The 21,862-nt window shown below is 32.3% G+C and overlaps 1 protein-coding gene across 5 annotated transcripts in view; it reads right to left on the bottom strand.

Moving 5' to 3' along the window:
• Positions 1-10,363: 10,363 nt before the first annotated feature.
• The window catches only part of LOC114328206 (rho guanine nucleotide exchange factor 11), a 767,005-nt gene continuing 755,506 nt past the window's right edge, over positions 10,364-21,862 (bottom strand). For all 5 annotated transcript variants that reach the window (XM_028276988.2, XM_028276990.2, XM_028276989.2 and 2 more), the window contains 3 exons: positions 20,567-20,940; positions 16,029-16,196; positions 10,364-14,403 (listed from right to left, as the gene is read on the bottom strand). In XM_028276988.2, coding sequence (XP_028132789.2) covers positions 14,365-14,403; positions 16,029-16,196; positions 20,567-20,940 — 581 coding nt within the window. In that variant the 3' untranslated portion in view covers positions 10,364-14,364. The remainder of the gene's footprint in view (positions 14,404-16,028; positions 16,197-20,566; positions 20,941-21,862) is intronic.

Below are 21,862 nucleotides of genomic sequence, written 5' to 3'. Positions count from 1 at the left end.
TTACCACTATAAACAGCCCGGATTAACCGATAATAGTATAAAAGGCCCGGTTTCAGGTAAAATTTATTTTAGGTTTTATTATGGTAGTACCGTCTAGTCAGTTTTAATTGCAAAAGACCAACTCTGTCTACCTCGGTAGCTTATCGCTCCGGATGGGTCTTAACAATGGGCCAGGTCAGATAAATTTAATAATATTTACGACCGCACTAATTCAATTCAAACCATTTACTGTTGAACAAACCATACCTATAGTTAATAATATACGTAACGCAATAGTAATGTTTCGGAATGAGTGGACTAAGTTATTTTTTGCAATGTTTTTTTTGCTTAAAAAAATATTTAGTTTTGAATTGGAAAATTATTTAACTTTGCCGAGTCAAAGGGCGCCTTTAACGCCTTGGCGCCGTCGTGTGCCGCACGACCTTGGCCATATGGACGGCGCATCCCTGCATTGGTTATTCTGTCTGTCCAAGAGATTCTCAGCATTGTTCGATATGTCCACATTTCAAATGCTTCAAAAAATGCTTTCAAAAGAAAGTAAAGTTCCGGAAGCACTTAAAAGGTATTATTTAATTAAACATGGCAATGACAATGAAAATTAAGAAATTATTCCAGTTAAAAAAACCACCGATAACATACATTTTATAAAGGCAAGGTCAAAATTTAATTTTTATTTAGAACAATAAATTAATTTTTAAAGATTGGAGTGTTGATTACCCTATCACAAGATTTATCGGTCATTTGCAAAATATAGTAAATTGGGTTTTTTCGTTAATTTATTCTGCAAGAAGAATATACATACATCCAAGTGTTTTTTGTTTTGTATTCATATTATTCGTGATTTAAAAAATCAACGCGTGGCACTTGGGGAGTGCCGACAGAAGTAAATACTTCCTATAGAGCGTTATTATTATACAGTGTGATGCAATTGAAGGGAATAAATTCGTTATTTCGTAAGCCGACGACTTTAAAGAAACATCCCGAAACAGATCAATTTTTATTTTTAAATTATGATATTTTGGAATATGTATATATGATCATACGAGTGACGCCATCCATATGGGCGTGATGGCGTAATCGATTATTTTTTTTATGAAAACGAGGGTCGTGTGCTAGCTCAGTTGAAAGGTCATTCAATTCTCTATTCAGTCATATAAACATTAACATAATTATTTATACAGGATTTCCAAAAAAACATTTTTTGAATTACATTAATTGACACAAAAAGACGAATGCATGTAATTTATTTAATTCAAAATACTTTTCACTGATGTCAAAGAACAGAAAAACGTTTACTTGATAAATAAATATTGCATTTCGCTTAAGGGGATGGAAATATATTTTCGGCTGCAATGCTATTCAAATGGGGATTCATTTTTTTCAAATCCTGAGAAAACTAATAAGTATTTTTTTTAAATTTAAACGCAGAATAAAAGATTACGTTATTAGTAAGGGCCGAAAGTCCCTGAGAACTTCTATAAAGGTTTATTTTAATAAGTTGCAGGGGTGAAAAACTAAGAGAAAATTTAGTGTGATTTTTAATTTTAAATACCGCATTCAAAATAAACTTTTTATTTATTCTAAGGAACTTTCGGCCCTCGGTAATAAAGTAGTCTTTCATTCTGCGTTTAAATTTTTCAAAAATATTTATTGGTTTTTCGGGATTCGAAGAAAATGAACACAATGTCCGTGATAATATTTTCCAAATCTATCTTTGTCTTACAACGCACTCAGTCGAATAGAATATTGTCAGCATATTGTCAGTCAGACAGTGACAATCAGTGACAATTTTAAATATTTGACATGGCATCGGGAATATTTTAAGTTGTTGATTAAATAATATTGGTACCTATATAGTGTATTTGATAAAAAAAAGGATGTAAGACGTGAACTTAATAAAAAGTTATTTATTGTGTATTATTTGTGGAAGATCCAAGCAAATAATACATCAGGATAATATATTCTGTGATCCACGTATTTTGTTGTTAAAGATGTTCAAAATTGTAAGCGTTCCATAGTAACAATATACAGTGCGTCCATAAAGTAACGCATAAATTCGATATTTCGTAAACCGACGACTTTAAGGAAAAATCCCGAAACAGGTCGATTTCTATTTTTAAATTAAGATTTTTTGGAATATACAGTATGTCCCTGTAAGTTGTATCCATATGGAAAACTTTTTTATTATTAATTTTACGAAAAAAAGTTATTCTTCATAAAAAGCTCTGCATGGTCCAAAACCCAAGATTTAACCATCAAGTATCAAATTTTTTGAATGTTATACGAGGTATGTCAAAAAGTTTGAATTTCACTCAAGAGTAAAGTAGCTTTATTTTTCACGATATTGAAAATTGCTATTATGAAAAGTTGTTTGTAATTAAAAACTGTATGCAATCACATCCTTCTAATTGAAAATTTTTTTTGAAAAATTATGGATAACTGGATCACCAAATTATGGATCACCAACTGAGCATTTTAATAAGTCCGACACGTAGAACATGTTAAATGACAGGAATTATGTTGGTGATAAATAGCAGTCTGATTTTTGCATGAGAGTTTAATGAAAGGGCAACAAATCAATTAGAAGTTCTGTTCGACAAAATACATGGGACGTTTTCGTAGTCTGACGTGCCAAATTTTTAACCTGTTCCACAATTAAAACTTCCCCTGTTCCAGTGTTCCCGTGCATCAAAGTTTGTCCGACTAGACACCGTTAAGCTATAAACAAATTTTCAGCTTGCTATTAATCAACTTTTTTTGGTACGCGGGATCCAGGCCTATTAAAGTTTTCTGAATATTACGATTATGTTGCATCTCGCATTACCTCTCTATTAAGATTAATTTTGTTTGCATGTCTCGCTCTAACTGAATTCTCATACAGTAGGTAGGATACATACATACATTTTGGTATATACAGTGCGTCCATAAAGTAACGCATAAATTCGTTATTTCGTAAACCGGCAACTTTAAGGAAATATCCCGAAACAGGTCAATTTTTATTTTTAAATTACGATTTTTTGGCATATATATCATACTAGTGACGTCATCCACCTGAGCGTGATGACGTAATCGATGATCTTTTTAAATGAGAATAGGGGTCATGTGATAGCTCATTAGAAAGGGTATTAAATTCTCTATTCACTAATATAAACACTAACATAGTTATTTATACAGAGTATTCAAAAAAACATCTTTTCAATTGAAATAATTAAAACAAAAAGAAGAATGTATGTAATTTATTTAATTCAAAATACATATTACTACTGTCAAAAAACAGAAAAAAAAATTATTTGACAAACATAAATTGATTTTCGCTTAAACAAATGTTCAAACTGCCAAGAGGTAGGTGGGTGGCAGCTTTAACATTAAATTTAAGCGGAAAACAATTTATTTGTCAAATAAACATTTTTTTTCTGTTTTCTGACAACAGTAAAAACTTTAAATTACATACTTGAATTAAATAAATTATATACATTCTTCTTTTTTTCTCAATTATTTTGATTAAAAAAATGTTTTTTTGAACACCTTGTATAAACAATTATGTTAATGTTTATATTAGTGAATAGAGAATTGAATACCCTTTCAAATGAGCTATCACATGACCCCTATTCTCATTTAAAATAATCATCGATTACGTCATCACTCCCAGATGGATGACGTCACTAGTATGACGGAATTCAAAAAAATCGGAATTTAAAAATAAAAATCGACCTGTTTCGGGATTTTTCCTTACAGTCGCCGGTTTACGAAATAATGAATTTATGCGTTACTTTATGGACGCACTGTATTGTGGATATTACGTATACAGTACGTAAATCGTTCAGCTGGACATAGGGAACATACATTGTATATATTTAGATACATAAATACATACATTGTATTATATTGAGATAATTGTGGCAACTGAGCTCTCTCGATGACAATATGGTTGTTAGCATCAAGGGGCATTAACTTCAAAATTGATAACTCATTTCGACTTACACAAATTAACGTCAAAATATGGCAATGTGTAGTAGCTAAATATTTTTAGCCTAACGGAATGGGAAAACTGTTTAGTTTTGAATTTATGTAGTTTTTAAATAAAAAATATTTTAAAAATTAAAGACAGTTATTAACTCATTATTCATAAACTTTGTGTTTGATTTATTTATGGACAGCCTTGCTTCAAAACTTAATCATTCTATTCGTTCTAACAGCACTATTTCACCAAAAACTCGTACTCGAACAGAAGCTTCAACTAACAAAGGTTAGCGCAGTTGCCACAATTCTCTCAATGTATATTCCCTATGTCCAGCTGAAAGATTTACGTACTGTATATTCTTGACTATATTTTGAATCTATGCGGCAATGTATTAAATTAAAGCCTCTTCGACCTTCATAGTAGTTATAAGCTATCCAAAGGTGTTTTTAGTAGACGAATGCCACGTGTGGTGGGAAATTGTATTATATTCCTATTGTAAGCGTATGAAATTAGTCGCGTGTAATGTAACCATGTCTATTCCCTATCACCTCTACTGCTTGTTATGTGTCAACTTTGCTATTTAGTGTACATATTCTATTTAAGAAGAAAATACTTGGCAAAAGACTTAGCAAACCGTTTGTCTTAAATTTTTCTGTTAACTTATTATTCTTCTTTCGGCATCCTAACCCTGGATAGGTCTTTTGTCTATCTCACTATGTCCTCCATTCAGATCTCTCTCATGCCGTTCTCCTCCATTGTCTTATATTCATGGTTTTCAGGTGGTCCACCTTTGGTTTTCCTTTTCTGTGGTTTTCCTTTTTTTTTGTCTTCCATTGCAATATTTTCGTTTCTGTTTTTGCATCTTCTTGTCTCTGAACATGTCCCAGCCATGAAAATCTTTGATTTTTCTCAAATCTTACAATTCATACTATACCCTTCATTCAACGCATTAACCTCGTTCTTTCTCCTGATTATCCATGTGCTGTCTTCGTCTTGCACCGGACCATATACTTTTCTCAGTATTTTCTCTGGAATTTCCCGAGTTGTGCGTCATCTTTATTTGTCATTACCCAGGTTTCGCAACCATAGGTTATTACGGATCTAATCAATGGTCTGTAGATTGTCATTTTTGATCTTTTGTCTAATAATTTCGATGTAATCAATCTTTTATTAGTATAGTATGTACGTTCCCACTGGAAATGCGTGCATTAATTTCGCTACTTACTGACTTATTCTGATTGATTTCTGTACCCAGCTATGTGAAGGCATCCACACGTTCAATAGGGAACTTGCACATTTTTTTTTTATTAGATAATAATGTTCAGTTTTGTTTAAAAATGAGATTTCCAAAATTTCACACTTCAAAAACTCGTAATAACTTAGAAATACATATTTAAAGTCTTCTGCGGTATAAAGTAGTTCAAACGGCCCGTGACGTCACATAGTTTTGCATTAGTTTTGATTATGGTTATATTTCGCTGTGTCTAGGTACACGATAACGTGTACGCAAATAAAAAAGTTAGGTAGACGCGAATTAAACTTCATCAAGCCAGTGACGTCATTATTTAGCTTGCGCAGTGACTATATATTTTGGTACATGCTATTTTGATATGTTTAGTGTTTGTTTGATAGAAAAATATTTGTTAAGGGAAGGGAAGCAGAACTATTCAGATGTTTCAAACTTAATTGTAATAAATCAATGTATAATATAAAAGTATATATTTAGGTTAGCAAAATAATTATATGTATTTAGTTTACATGACATATAGGTACAAAATATTGTTAAAATAATTTTTATACGTAAGTGAATTATTATAATCAACTATTCTAAATGCAAAATAAGCCACAATTTAACTAAAAAAAATATTTTATTAACGTTTAGACGTCCAAATCGGATGTCATTGTCAAAATACAAAAATTAGATTAAATAAATTATTAGAAAAAATTTTTTACTAAGCAACAACATTTTTGTTTAATTTAATAATATTTTGTATTTTGACAACGACATCCGGTTTAGAAGTCGAAACGTTAATAAAATCAATTTTTTAGTTAAATTGTGGCTTAGTTCTCATTTAGAATAGTTGATTACAAAAATGCCACAAGGATAATAGCTTCAGAACAAGTTAATTATTATTGTGAAAGCTTTAGGTCTTCCTTATATTTTAATCTTTTACGGTAATACTATTTCATTTATAACTAAAAAAATATATATTAATTTATAGTCTCTTATCTTTTTCGTACTGTTTTAAAATGTTCTTAAACTCATTAAAAGAACTAAATAATTGTCCACACTCCGTAGTTAATTTAAAAACAAACACTAAACAAATAAAAAATAAGAAATCACTGACACTAACTTTTTTTTTATTTGCGTACACGTTAGCGTATACCTAGACACAACCTTTTATTTAGGTATATTCTTCTTCTCCTTCTTTAGTTTATTGGCCTCCACCTACTTGGGTATTTGGCAAGCTCATCGTCGTGGAATAAGTCAAAAATATTTATATTCTAATGACATTTATCGTATATCATTGTAATAATATATACCAGTTTGTTAAAATTGTAGTTTCATACTGTTTTTGAAGGAAAGGAACGGAGGTTTACTATTGAAAATAAAACCATTTTGTAAAAGTACAAATTTTCTATGAATAGGTCTAACGATCAAAAACACTTGTAACGTCACATAAATGTATTTTCTACTGACGTTTATAACGTCTAATTTAAAATTCTGTTTACTTTATTGGAAAAATGTACATGTAAAACCAAGTGACGTCACGACGCATTTTGGACCACCTGTTTTAATTTGAATTTTTAATCGTCTTTAGGGGCCAAACGAAAGACAAACAAAACTTTTTTATCTTTGATACATGTTTTAAATTATGTTCTGTTGTGATTTATAACATTTTTTTCGAATTTAAAAATTTATGCAAGTTCCCTATTGTATAGTTGTATATGACGATATTTTTATTGTCAACTGATCTTATTTTGACAGTCATGTACTTCGTTTTTGTTTCGTTTATTTTCGAAGCGACGTCGACTTTGCAAAGACACTTACTCAACACACACACTACACATTACTCCCCTGACTTAGTGATAAGTTATACAATTACGTGGCTAAAGGTTCTAGTTCTAAACCAAAGCCAGAATCAGAGAAAAAAAAAATTTTTTCGAAGCATTTTCGTGCTTTAGTATCAATGTCCACTGAATGCTTTCATTAGTCGTTGCTTGCTACAACTATAACTAATGATAGCTACATCGTTTGCATATGCAGTAATGTGTACTGTTTTGGTATTTATATGGCAGGTTACATTGGTTTCTCTGATGACTGCCTCAAGAACTATATATAAGAATAGGCAAGTCAGTTCTATCTACTCTAACTGCGACTTTTGAACCCTGCAACGTCATTTTTAAGAGGCCGATTTATTTTTAGTTAGGTATACCTAGATTTAGAAGGTCTTCCAGCATTTTGTCTCTTTTCACACAATCAAAATCTTGTCTATATACATATAGTGCTGTGTCGTATTCCTAATCTTTTTCTTGTATTGTTCTTACAACTACACTTCTTGTAGTATCATCTGTAGTGGCTCTATTTGGTCGAATCCATTTTAATAATCACCAATTATATTTTCGGAGTATTCTAACGATCTATTTTAGATAATACCAGAAAGAGAAATAATATATGAGTGTTTAGCAATGTAATTGGCCTATAATTGTAGTCTGGGCAGATTATTGGAGAATAGCCCATTTTTGGGAGGGAAAAGTTATTTACCAGCAATTTAATTGCTAGAATCGAATCTTATGAATGTATATATTAATAATATAGGTATGCAACGTCCGCAGATAGTGTGCTACTTTTTTTATAAACAAAATGGCGCCCGAAAATCGTGCTTTTTTCAATTTTTGCTCTAGAACTCCAAAGATTTTAACTTTACACCAAAAACACTCAAATAAAAATTCACCGTAATAAAATTCTGCATAGAAACGTGTTTTTCCCGATTTACTTCGACAAAAATTTTCCCCGGAAAATGCAGGTTTTTTCAACAAAATCTTTAATTTTCATCTAAAATTTTAGATAAGTAATTGTCTATCAATAATTAAATAACTTGGTAATATAAAAGCTCTTTTTGTGTAGATTATAATTCCAGAAGCCGATGGAAATTGAATTGAAGAGTTTAGCAACAATTAAATTGTTAATTAAAAATTTACGGTCGCTATAATAACCACAATAATTATGACACATCAGATTAGCTATGATTTTTGTATAAAAACACACTGTACCTATCTAATGTACTTTACAGAATTGAAATTGGACTATTTAAGCGGCCTCGGGAATATTTTAAAATTATAAACAATTTTTTGGCTTATAAACAAATATAGTATCTCCGGAAATATTAAATTAAATTAACAACATGAAAACGGTATTGAAAAAAAGCGGCAGGATGCTTCTTTTAACAGAAAAAAACGTTTAATTGTGATGAGTGGTTCCTGCGATACAACCGGTCAAAGTTGACCGGCATTTACGGCAAAGATATAAACAATAGGACCATAATTTTCGAACCATCACCTTTTTATTTTTGTCCTCTTTCTCCTCGCCAATTTTCATATCTTTAAAATATTCATAACATATATTATTATACTAAAAACTAACGATATTACGAGTGAAAATTGACAAAAATAACAAAATTCCAATAACAAATTAGGTTGCAGAAAATGTTATCTCAAAGTTCAAAATCGAAATACGTTAAAAAAATGCATTTTCTCGGCTTCCCATGGAGCAATTTTCTTCATTCTTTTTTTGTTCCCAAGTAACTCGAGTAGAGCCATCTAACTAACTCATTATTAAATGTCAAAAATGCGTTTGTTTTGTTATAATAAATTAATTTATTTATTATAACAAAAATTTTTAATTTGTTTAAATAAATATTGTTTAAATAATTATAAAGCTTTCAAATGAGAATATTTGCGTTTTTAATGTTAAAAGGTACACTTGTAGTAAGTTTATCTAAAAAAAGTCTACAACTGGAAAAAATATGTAGTTTTCTTTTCTTATAAATAAATTAATCTATTATAACAAAACAAAAGCAAGTTTGACATTTATTAATGCGTTAGTTATATGGCTCAACTCGAGTTACTTGGGAACAAAAAAAATAAAGAAGAAAATTGCTCCATGGGAAGCCGAGAAAATACATTTTTTTAACGTATACCGATTTTGAACTTTGAGATTATATTTTCACCAACCTAATTTTTTATTGGAATTTTGTTATTTTTGGCAATTTTCACTCGTAATAGTTTTTATTATAATAATATGTTATGAATACTTTAAACATATGAAAATTGGTGTGGAGAAAGAGGACAAAATAAAAAGGTGATGGTTCGAAAATTATGATCCTATTGTTTATATCTTTGGCGTAAATGCCGGTCAACATTGACCGGTTGCATCTCAAGAACCACTCATCACAATTAAACTTTTTTTCTTTTAAAAGAAGCGTCCTGCCGCTTTTTTTCCAAAACCCTTTTCATGTTTTAATTTAATTTAATATTTCCCGAGATATTATATTTGTTTATAAGCCACAAAAACTGTTTGTAATTTTAAAATATTCCTGAGGCCGCTTAAATAGTCCAATTTCAATTCTGTAAAGTACATTAGATAGGTACGGTGTGTTTTTATACAAAAATCATAGTTAATTTTATGTGTCATAATTATTGTGGTTATTATAGCGACCGTAAATTTTTAATTAATTGTTGCTAAACTCTTAATTCAATTTTCATCGGCTTCTGTAATTTTAATCTACACAAAAAGAGCCATTATTACCAAGTTATTTAATTATTGATAAACAATTACTTATCTAAAACTTTAGTTGAAAATTAAAGATTTTGTTGGAAAAACCCGCTTTTTACGGGGAAAATTTTTGTCGAAGTAAATCGGGAAAAACCCGTCTCTATGCAGAATTTAGTTACGGTGAATTTTTATATGAGTGTTTTTGGTGTAAAGTTAAAATCTTTGGAGTTATAGAGCAAAAATTGAAAAAGACACGATTTTCGGGCGCCATTTTGTTTATAAAAAAAGTAGCACACTACCTACGGACTTTGCATACCTATATTATTAATTTATACAATCATAAGATTCGATTCCGGCAATAAAATTGCTGGTAAATAAATTTTCCTTGTATTTTGCTTATTAGCCCAGAGTATTGTAGCATTCGCTCTTATCTCCTTTCTTATATATTGGCTGTATACAGCCAACTGCCCATTCCTCCGGCATTTGTTTCTTATGTTATTAGATTAGATAATGAATTCTTCCCCTAAGTTCGGGTCCTCCATGTTTTAATAACTCTGTCGACATTCCGTCCGTTCCTGGCGCTTTATTACTTAACTCTAACTAATTATGGGTGAATAAAAAGAACATTTGTGGGTTTTGAGAAATATATTTATAATAGTACTGTTATTTTTGAAATGTATAAATACATAATAACAAATTGTATGCTGTGTCATTCATTATCTATAATTCGCTGTTGAATAAAGAAAATAAAAAAGTAAGTAAAATAATGTACATCTATTTATATTAAATGCCAAGTAATTTTCGAACAAATTTTAACTAACAAAAATGCACAATGGTAAAGCGTTATACAAAAGCAGTTTATGAACAAGGGGATGCGTTTGAAAGGCACTTACGTTGTAAAAGCAGTTCTTTGGACTTTTTTCTTCACATAATTGTTTTCTAATTAATAGAAAAAAATATATAATATTACTTATCCACTACAACACTACAAAATACAAGAAAAAGTGGACCTGAAAAAGATATATTTATAGCAAAACCTTTTCGTGCACAGTGGATGTCCAGTCTAATGAAGAAATCAATATTATCAGCAATAATGTCTCAACTAATTTTATAATTAATAAAAGAAAGCAATCATGGAATTATTCAGTAAGTATTTCAACATTATATATACCTTGAAAAGAACGGTTTATTTGGAGACTTAATAATTTTAATCTATAAATACTGATACCATTCAAAAATTAATCAAGGTTTACTTGTTCACTCTGTGCTACTCGATTCCTATTATACTAGTTCAAATTCGCAAGAAAACACCAAACAAATAGATAATAAACTGAAACGACAGCATATATTGTAAGCAATATAAACACCAAAAAACTTAAGGAGATAAAACACAGGAATCTAGAATTCTAGATCAAGATCGATAAGTTTGGATTAATGAAGTAGAGATGATATTCAGAAATAGATACCCGGAGATATGAATGAGATATATATGAATCTTATGCCACAACTAATGTGGAGTAGACGAAGAAGTAGGCCAAAACTTATAGAAAAACGAATGGATTGTGCAAAGTAGACATAATGTAAAGCATCAGGACAAGATAAGTAACAAAGTAAAATATATCAAACAAATCCACTACTTATATTGATTGGTGTGAAATTTCTCAACACGCATTTTTACAAAATTGTGCATTGTAGATCCACCAAACAGCATTTCAATATACGCTCATGAAGCTAGTACACACTATAACAGACTTAGTATTTTCATGTTTTTTAACAATACAAGAAGTCCAAAGAACCTTTTTAATTTGCGATTTTTATAGAGTGGAAACTTTTCCACGAAGTAAAAACAGTTACACTCGTATTATTATTCACTGTTTCGTTTAAAAAAAATGATAATAGAATCGTATAACACCCACAATCCTTAAAATACTCCAATTGAATAAAAAACACAAAATTGATAACAAATAAATAGAATACTATTATCAGGTAAAATGAAGACTGTTATAAATAATATATTATATATACAGAATATGACACGATGCTATTCCTAGTTAAATAAAACAAAATAAAATTTACTTTAAAAATATTTCTTTTCAATGCACAGTTGAAAGTCTTTTGATTCCTTCGAGGTTCATTGTGATATACTCTGTATACTAAACCGTACTTCCACAAAGGAACTCTTCAAATAAAATTACTGTATCGTAATGAAAACCCGAGGCTACATCTTCCACACGTTTAAATTAATATAAGAGAGAATTAGTAAATACCAAAAAACACTCTATATACTAACGATATATTTATTTGATTACGTGGTAGATAAAGTTTCAACATGATACATATTACAAACATTTAATAAAACAATATATAGTTTACATGAAAAATATGTAGCATGTAACAAGCTTATATCTAATATCAGCAAAAAAATATTGTTCTAATACATTTTTACATTGAATCTATTATCATATTCAACATATTTGACAAACCATATTGGTTTTGTCAATTATATGTACGTAAGAGCTCTTAAGAATTAAATGGTATCAAAAGTTGCGATTTATCAGTTGCTTGTGTTGGAATAATCAGTAAAAAAACAGAAAAATTTGTATTTTTGGCATAAGGGTTTATTGTCAAAACTATTGTTGACACCACCTTTTCAGTTGGAAGTCATAAACGTTAATGAATATTTCTCTTATTTGAGGCTTTTTCCATAGCAAACACAATTTGAACTATGTCTTGAAATATTATAAACCTGGGATAGCAAAAAAACGAGTTTCTGGATAGACAGAGAAACAAGCCAATGGCAAAAATTCCGAATCAAAGACTTTAAAGACAATAATGACGCTAGATATATAATATTCGTAGAATCAATTACGCCTTGCAATTATTGTTTACAAAACAGGAAAACGACTTACAGAGAAAAGAGAAATAATTATTGCTAACAGTTAAAATCTCAATACTGAAGACAATATCATGATTAAATCATAATAGAATTATGGCAGAACTGGATAGAATTAAATAGCAAAACTGGAATAGATCAAAATATTTAGACTTATTGTGGAAGATATCACTAGCGTAGATAATATCAGGATGAATATATTATCAGAAGAAAGTCACAGGCTGGGCTTGGACATTAACTTTTCCAAAACCAAAATTATGGTATTCCACAAAAACCCCATGAACAAAAATTACACCCAACATACAAATAAATGGTATCACCCTTCAGAGTTCCCAAAGCTTCATATACCTGGGCAGATAGTTAAATAGTCAACTAGACCACTCAAAAGAAATTAGAGGACGCATTGAGATAGCAAGTCTGATTTCATGAACATGCGTAAAATGTTCTGTAACCCCAAGCTATCAGTCCTAATAAGATTGAGAACGCTAAAGTGTTATGTGTGGTCTCTATTACTTTATTATGGCTGTGACACTTGGACATTAAAACAGCATGACATCAACAAATTGAATTCATTCGAAATGTGGATGTAGCGCCGAATGTTAAGAATAAGCTGGACCAGCAGAACTACGAATGCAGAAGTACTGAAAAGAATGAATACACATTATCATCTGGTCAATACTATCGTAATGCGCCATAAGGAATTTGAGCAACTCCAGTTAATATTGAAAGCCAAGATCGAAGGTAAAAGGGCTATAGGAAGAAAGAAAAAATCTTGGCTACGAAACATCAGAGATTGGACCTACACAACAGGAAATGATTTAATTCATCAAGCCCAGAACAGAAAGAAATTCTCCATATTGATCGCCAATCTCAATAGAGAAGGCACTTAGGAGGAGGAGGAGATAATATCACAATTAAGGGATAGTCTAGATTTAATCGGAGTGTAGTGAGAGGTTCAAAGTGTAGAAATGTTATCAATGGGATATTGCCACTGTCCATCAAAAAATAACTTGACAACGACTCTAATAAATGTCAAGATGAAGACCGAATTTTAAAAATTCTTTCTGTAACTGTAATTGTTGTTTCTAGTCTAGACGATAGTATGAAGATTTATATTAGTTTATTATGACGATATTTTTGTGGTGGACCAGGTTCATTTCTGCTGTATTGTCCAAAAAGCAATGACTATTGCAAACATTTGTATAAAAACAGGAAGTTGTGCTTTCAAGTACACTAAATAGATAACGCCATAGGCTATAGCCATAGATACAACTAAACAAGATATGTATAGTTATAAACATCTCTTACATATGCGAGAGTTACTTTCTGGAAGTAGCATACAATACAATAACAAAATTATATAAACCTATGCTACATTATGTACATATAAATACAGTTGTCGTATCTAGCATTTCCTAGCGACTTATAATAATGAACAACTACATAAGCATTATTGCACTGACTTTAAAATATGACCACAGGTTCCTCCGTAGGTTTCTCAATTTAAAGTCGCTTGAACATACCAAGGAAAACTTTCGTGTGTAAAATCACATTGTTTCCTTTGTTCGTTATAAAAAATAGTGTATGTATAATACCGTTATATCAATTCTCTTGTTGTTACAGTTATGTATATATTATATTAATGTACACTTTCAGATTATCTATGCAAAGGACAAAATCGTTTTAGTACAATAAAAATCCGTAAGGCCAGAATTGTATAAGATACTGGTCTCTTCACTGTTCTTCCTCTTCGCAGTCACTCTTTGATACAATCTAAAACAAAAAATAATGTGTTTATTAATCTTTTACTTTATTTTAGATGGAAAAATGTGGCAATGAGAAGAAACTACAGTATGGCTATTAATTTATAGCAAATAGCTCTCGGGCAAAATGAGGAAAAAATGTATAAAAGGATGAAAGTAATCTGTATGTATGTATGTATTCACTGTTGCCTTGTATCTTTTTTCTACATTTCCATCCTTTTCTGGGCGGGTTATGCTGATATATTTTTACTTTAGTTGCTATTAATTTTTAGTACTGAAAGTTTCAAAACAATATATGTATAGTCAAGTATCACTTGTTCTCCAGTAATTGGACGTACAGTTCGTATTGCTCTTGTATATTCGTGGCAAGATTTGTATTGTCAATGAGGGATTATATCGGAAAACACATGGTTTAAGCACACTCAGATAAACATCATCTCTCGAATGATACCAATGATCCATTCTCTCCTCGTGTCTAAAGTCTCCCAGGCCTCCCCTACATATTTTATGTTCTTGCAATATTTGAAATATATCCTGAAATAGCAGAGAACCGATGCAAAAGAGATATTGAGGGTAGACAACTGGAAGAGAACAGCAAGGGATAGAGATACTTGGAGGCAGATGCTGGGGGAGGCCAGGGCCCGACTTGTGCTGTAGAGCCATAGGAGAGAGAGATTCTTAAATAGCATACGTTTGCTTATATCATTAAATGCTCAAAATTGGCTCGTGTAGGGATGTTGCTTACAAATTTTGTCCCTAGATTATATCAGCTTATTCAGCCATTATCAATTGTTGGATTGTCTGAAAAACAGTTGAAATTTGCAGCAGATGGCCGTTGACTACGATATATTTAGTGAGCCCACAACTTGATTGAATACATGATAGTGATTTTTATTTGAAGCCACTGTTTCTCCTGGTAGATCTTTACCTTTTCTTTGATGTAGCACGATTTCACTTCTTCTAAATGTGGAATGTTCAGTACAATAGCATTAAATGTTATGAAACTTCTTCATTGACAAATTTAATCCTTGCATCATTTTGTTTACTTAAACTGTATGAGCGAAAATAGTACTCTAATACTACTTAAAAACCTTGTTTCTTGAGTAATTAACATTAAATACGAAATTCTACTTCTTTTGGCATCATAATTCTGGATTGGTCTTTGCCTGTCCTATGTCCTTCCATTCCGACCCCTCTTATGCCCTCCTCCACCATTGTTTTACATTCATAGTTTTCAGGTCGTCCTCCACGACCTACACGCCATCCAACCATCTCTTTCTGGACGATAAAGTGAAAAAGACGTGGATGTAAAGCAGAAGGAGATTTATGTAGATACGGGGAATGAGAACTAGAAGTAGGATGATAAGAAAGACGAAGGGTGAAAACGGAAAAAGGACAAAAAACAAAAAGAGCAAGATTATGAAGAATAAAAGAACATGAAAAGCGTGCGTAGGAAAGGGTAATGAGTAGGAGGCAACTAATATTTATTACAAATGTGTACAAATCTATCAAATCTTATATAGTGCTAGAATAAAATCAAAGATCTCACCAGTGACATGAGAAGTTATGAGTCTGAACGAATCAATCGAAATTATTTATAGTTATATTTTAAAAGTGAAAAATTTAACCTCTTACCTGTAAACTGTCATTACAAGTACTTTGCTCCGAGGCACAATCTGTGATATTGTCATCGTCAACTGGTAAAGGACTATGAAGGTTGTGTTCTTCATGTAACCGTTCCCTAACTCTGTGCAATTCCTTTCTTAGCCTATCTCTCTCCTCTTCGATTTGTTTCACTTCGCTCTAAAATGGATAAGACATTTTAATAAAAGTTCTCAAAATATTGTTAAGTAGTAAATTGTTCGAACAGTCCGGTCACTGAAATAGGTTCAGAGTAAGTATCAAAAAGTGTTCTAAAACTCGCATGTCCAAGTTAACTATTATGTTTGTATTACGGAATTAAGCCACAATTCATTGTAATGAAAACCACATTTTTAACTGCTGTTTGACGTTTCAATGTCCACTCCAGAAACCGTTTTCAAAAAAGATTCTTTTAAAAAATGTGCAACCAAAGAGTGGTTAAGCCAATTAAAAAACAAGGGACCATCTATTCTGACTTCCATCTTATTGTTTTGATAGACGTTTTTAATTGTTTTTTATAACATCGGCGGGATCTCTATAAATGAGATGAATTAGACCGTTAAGTCTTACTCTGTCAAACGCCTTCTTCAAGTCAATCAAAGATAGGAATGCGGGTCTATTGATTTTATTCTGTAAACTGTTTTAGACAAATACTGCATATCTACACGACCATCCCGTACGGGATCCTTGTTGCTAATCTGCAAAGTTTACCAGCTGATTTATTCGTTCTTGGAAAATTTTAGTTGTAATTTTTATGGTCGTATTTAGCAAATTGATACCTCTGTAGTTTTCTGGTTGTTCCTCATCGCTCTTTTTGAATAACTGTGAACCTAGGGACATCATATTCAACGAAACACATTAAAGATACTTTATGGCAGCAAACCGTGATACAATACGTTTAGTTTTCGATTAGATATAGGCAACTCAAGGAAACGCTAAAATCGGCAACATTGCTTATGAGAATGAGTTGGATTGCCACTGTAGAATGACGATTGACTTAATGAATCGGCGCGAATCAAGTGCATTAGGTGGGCAGCGGCGAAGCAGTGTTACCATTCATAGGCCGTATATCTAATTTAAAACTAAATAGTCTGTATATGAGAAGTTATTGAAAATAGATGGGAAGAACTCGTAAATTCTTATGCTGTTTCTAATTTTACCCATACCAAGAAGATCTGAAACTGTTATATCAGCCAATGGCCATTCAATACACTATTGATAACATTAATAAAAATAAAATACTTAATATGTTTGTTCTCAATATTCTTTGTAACGTCAGTATCGCAAAACTGACTGACAGGAACGAATTTCAGTAATAAATTTATTGAGAACAGAGGAGCATTCATAGTTGGGTTACGCCGTCTCTGCATGGAGCGTATACACAACTATTATATTTCGGTTACTATAATTTTAGTGACTCTTCGGTATTTTTTTACTTAAATACTTTGGCAGATATATTAAATCAATAGAATGTAATATACAAACAGTTGTTCAAATATACTTATAGAACAATATTTTAAATCATGCTGTGATGTGAATGACACTCATAGAAATTAATAGTAAGTACCTACTGATATTTTAAAGTAATTTGGCAAAATGCCCTTTTTTAATAGGTCATTTAGTATTTTTTCTAAAAATATTTAACTATATTTTTGAAGTTATGTGCTAAGAAACAATGTCGTTAAGTAGTTTATGTTTTATTTCGACCAATAACATTTAAAATAACGTAAAAATATATTTTTGCTGTATTAGTTTGTCCACAAATAGATTATGTCTCTATTGGAATAAAGCTGCGACAAGGTAAAATGAAATATGAGGTCTAACGGAGAAGTATCTGTCCTTCGTTCATAAAATGGCGACAAAACGTTCTAGCCCGTATGAAAACTTGTTTTTCGAATGACTACCTAGATTTATTCCAAAATTTCAGCTTTGAGGTGATGACTTATAGTGAAAATATGCATCAAAGACAAAAACAAAACAATATTTTCACAATGACAGCTTCCATCTGATCGTCTGTGTTGGTTTTTTTTCATTATGAAGGTTTTGTAAACCATAAATACTCTCCAACAGGTCGGAAAATTAAACAAGAATTTTATATTTTAACAGTAAAATATTGTTTGACGTCCTTAAAAGGAATCGGTTTTGGCTAGCGGCCGGCGATTGATTTTTTCATCGCGATAATGAACTAAACGCGACTTCATCGAATTTTGTTTAACAGTTTTTGACAAGACACAACTCTGGCAGTTCCATATAATCCAGACATAGCACCCTGTGAGTTTGTCCTGTTGTCAAAATATAGATACAGAGCCGATTCAAACGTAGGCCAGTACATAAACTGCAATAGCATTAAAAGCATTGCAAAATACGATAGTTTTATACATAAAACTAAATTAAAGTATATTTCTAAAAAATTTTGAAGTAATCATTAACAGTGCTATTCCATCTATCGTTGGATGTAAACCTCCTTAAGGTACGTATCCATACGTGGGTACTCCGTGCTCATTGTAGCAGCTCCACATAGTGGATACGTAGGTGCTCGCCGCTCACCCTCTTCGATTCAACCGGTTTGCGCTTTATATGTCGGGGAGTGCATGCCGTATCCATTTGAGCAGCTACACCGAGCACGGAGCACTCACGTATGGATACGTACCTTTAGGTGTGTCCATTCATTTCTGTTCGCTGTTTTTTGCATCCATTCGTGGGCAGCCATTCACTTGAGTCCATCTAGTTTGAGGTCTGCCTGTACTTCTCTTACTTGCCCTTGTCATTCAACGGTTGTCTTCCATTCTTCCTATGTGTCTTGCTTAGTTCCATTTTAACATGGCAATCTTCTGGACCACATATGTTACTTTTGATTGTCTTATCTCTTCATTCAATTTGCGATCACTGAGCTTAAAGCCGGCCACTCACGATACTGCGGCGTCGTTCAATTTTGTCGAATTCGACTAATTGACAAAAATTTGGATCGTGTGTGACCGTGTATCCAACAAAATCGTTACAACTTTACCACAGAGAAACTGGTTTCTATACTGCAGTACTGCAGAATTGATATCATCGACGATTTTGTCGAACGACACCGCAGTATCGTGAGTGGCCGACTTAACGTTTGTGGATTACGTTGTTCTTACAAGTCAATGTTTCAATTCCATATGTCAGAACCGGCAGTATGTACTGATCAAAGATTTTTGACTTTAAAGTATTTGGTAAGTTTGATTTAAATACTGTTTGTAATCGACCAAATGCTGCCCATACTAAAGATCATCATCCTCTTTTTTTAAATCAGAATTTAGGTTACGCTTTGATAATTCGGTTTTTTGTCCAAAGTATAATACTTATATGCTGCAATAATTATTAGGACTACTACCATAAAATTTCATGCATATTTGAAAAATGTGCTTTTCACCTTAGAAACAAGCATGCCCGAAGGCCGCTGGAGGTGGAATGGCGTGGTCAGATGCTGGAACACAACGAGACGTCAAAATACCTCGGCGTACGTCTGGATATAACTCTGTCTTACCGATACCACTATCAAGATGTCAAGAAGAAAGTAATTGCCAGAAATAGTATCATCCGCAAGCTAACTAATACAAAATGGGGATCACAACCACACACTCTCCGCAGTTCTGCCTTAGCATTATGTTTTTCTTCCGCGGAGTTTGGAGCACCAGTATGAGCAAACTCTGCTCACGCAAAGAACGTTGACGTGGCTCTAAATGAAACGGTTCGTATAATATCAGGTTTCCTGAAACCGACACCTATCGAAGAGGTATACCCCATAGCTGGGATTGCTCCACCACCTATCAGGAGGAAGGTCACGTCAGAGGTAGAACGAAAAAAAGCAGGAGACGAACCGAAGACACCCCTTGTATGACCACCAAACTCGGCGAAGTAGACTAAGATCTCGGAAAAGCTTTCTGAAAACATCAAGATCCATCCCCGAATACACCTATGGCAAGCGTCAGCTACAGCAACACATTTTCCTCCCTCAGAGGAAATGGCTGTTGGTGTGTCCACCGTATCCGACTTGGAAAGCGCTAAACAGGCTAAGAACCGACGTTTAACGTTGTGCTAGTAACCTGAAAACATGGGGATACCAGGAGGACGATACCTGCGACTGTGGCGCGTATCAGACCAGCCGGCATTTGCTATCATGCACAGAGATGACAGAGACCTGCACAGAAGAAGACTTAATTTTAGCAAATGACAGGACCATATATGTGGCCAACCATTGGAAATACAGAATTTAAAGTTGTTGGTGTTCCGGACACGGAAAGTAAGTAAGTATTTGAAAAATGTAGTCTAAAGAGAAAATATCCAAGGAATATTTTAGAACTGATTTATTTAGTTTAAAAATTAAAGCATACTGAAGGCATAATATTGTAAGATTCAGAATTAGAATGTGAGATTGTTCACTCACATTTTGCGTGATATTAAAACTTCACATAGAGAAGTAGAGAATACTACTACTATTAGATTTAGAGTCGGCCATTTGGCAAGTTGATTATCGATCAAATTTAATCAGTTTAACTTACCAAAAGGGTTGTAAGCTGCGAATTAAGAGAGCTGGCTATTTCCCTAACTAAACTAGTGGGCACAGTGGGAGCAGTCACTGTTTCTCCAATGACTTCCTGTTGACTGGCACAGGTCTGATGTTTTCCGCCTTTGGCAGCCATGGCGTCCAATTCCGTTATGTTCAGCGAATCGTTCACAGCCTTCTGTAACAGATTGACTTGGAAAATAGATGCGAGGACCCTCTCCGATGGATCTCGTCCATTGGAGGGGTCCATGGATGCCATATCAGCGATATGTTCGAAGTGTTCGCGAGGTATGCTCAACATGTCCGCTACTAGGCCTTCTTTGTCCTCCAATGCTTGTTTTACCATAGCATCTTTGCGGCGAATTTGTTCTGAAAAGTATTGATACGTTAGTATAACAATATATTTCGAATGGATATATAAATCTAATGAATATGGCACCCAAAAGCGTACATTTTGTAATTCCCATAAGCGTATTAACATGCAAGGTTCTTACTGAAGTAAACTTTCTTCTGTGTTTAGTTTGTTAATATTATCAATCTAAATTTAATAATATATATTTTGACAATTGAAGTAGAAATGTGGAAACACTGTTTTTATTTATCACATAATCAGTCAACTAAAGACTGGTTCAGTAAGAGCCAATTGTCCATTTTACATTACCTACCTATATAATATTACCGTTAAAACTATCAAAGCATTGTGGATATAGCTACATACAGTTGAGTCCCCAAGTCTTTACACGTGCGTCATCATTTAAAGCATACGAAATAAGACGAAAATTTACTAAACGCGGCAGTAAGTGACAGAAAGTGGCTATTATTCCGATCACGGGTTATAGTATAAAATTTGACGTTATCAAATAAATAGAATGTCAAATTTAAGTTTTGCTTTAAAATTTTGGTGCATAATTACAGCTACATTTGAAGTAGCTTAATAAATTCTTTTACTATCATTGATTAATAAATAAATAAACAATTTATAACATTCGATAACATATTTTCTTTTTGTTATTTTATTTACTTTGGCGGAACATTAAACACAAGCATTCCTTAACTGTGTCAACAATGAGGTTATTTGTACGTTGTCAAAATGTATCGTAAAATAACATAAACTTGTCATAAAATTTCTAACTCCAATATAAAATTAGTTGTGAAAACAACTGTTTGTATACTATAAAAAACTTCAAAATGCAAAAATTCGACAAAATAACAGCAAAAAATTCAATAAACGGACAGCCACAAAAGTAAACAAACCAAAACGTCAGAAATTGTATTTATGTGAAAACATCCC

Source organism: Diabrotica virgifera, chromosome 1 (genome assembly GCF_917563875.1).
Source record: "Diabrotica virgifera virgifera chromosome 1, PGI_DIABVI_V3a".
In the NCBI taxonomy this organism is placed as follows: Eukaryota; Metazoa; Arthropoda; class Insecta; order Coleoptera; family Chrysomelidae; genus Diabrotica; species Diabrotica virgifera.
Note: the sequence above shows the minus strand (reverse complement) of the source record. Positions and strands in the feature narration are given on the sequence as shown.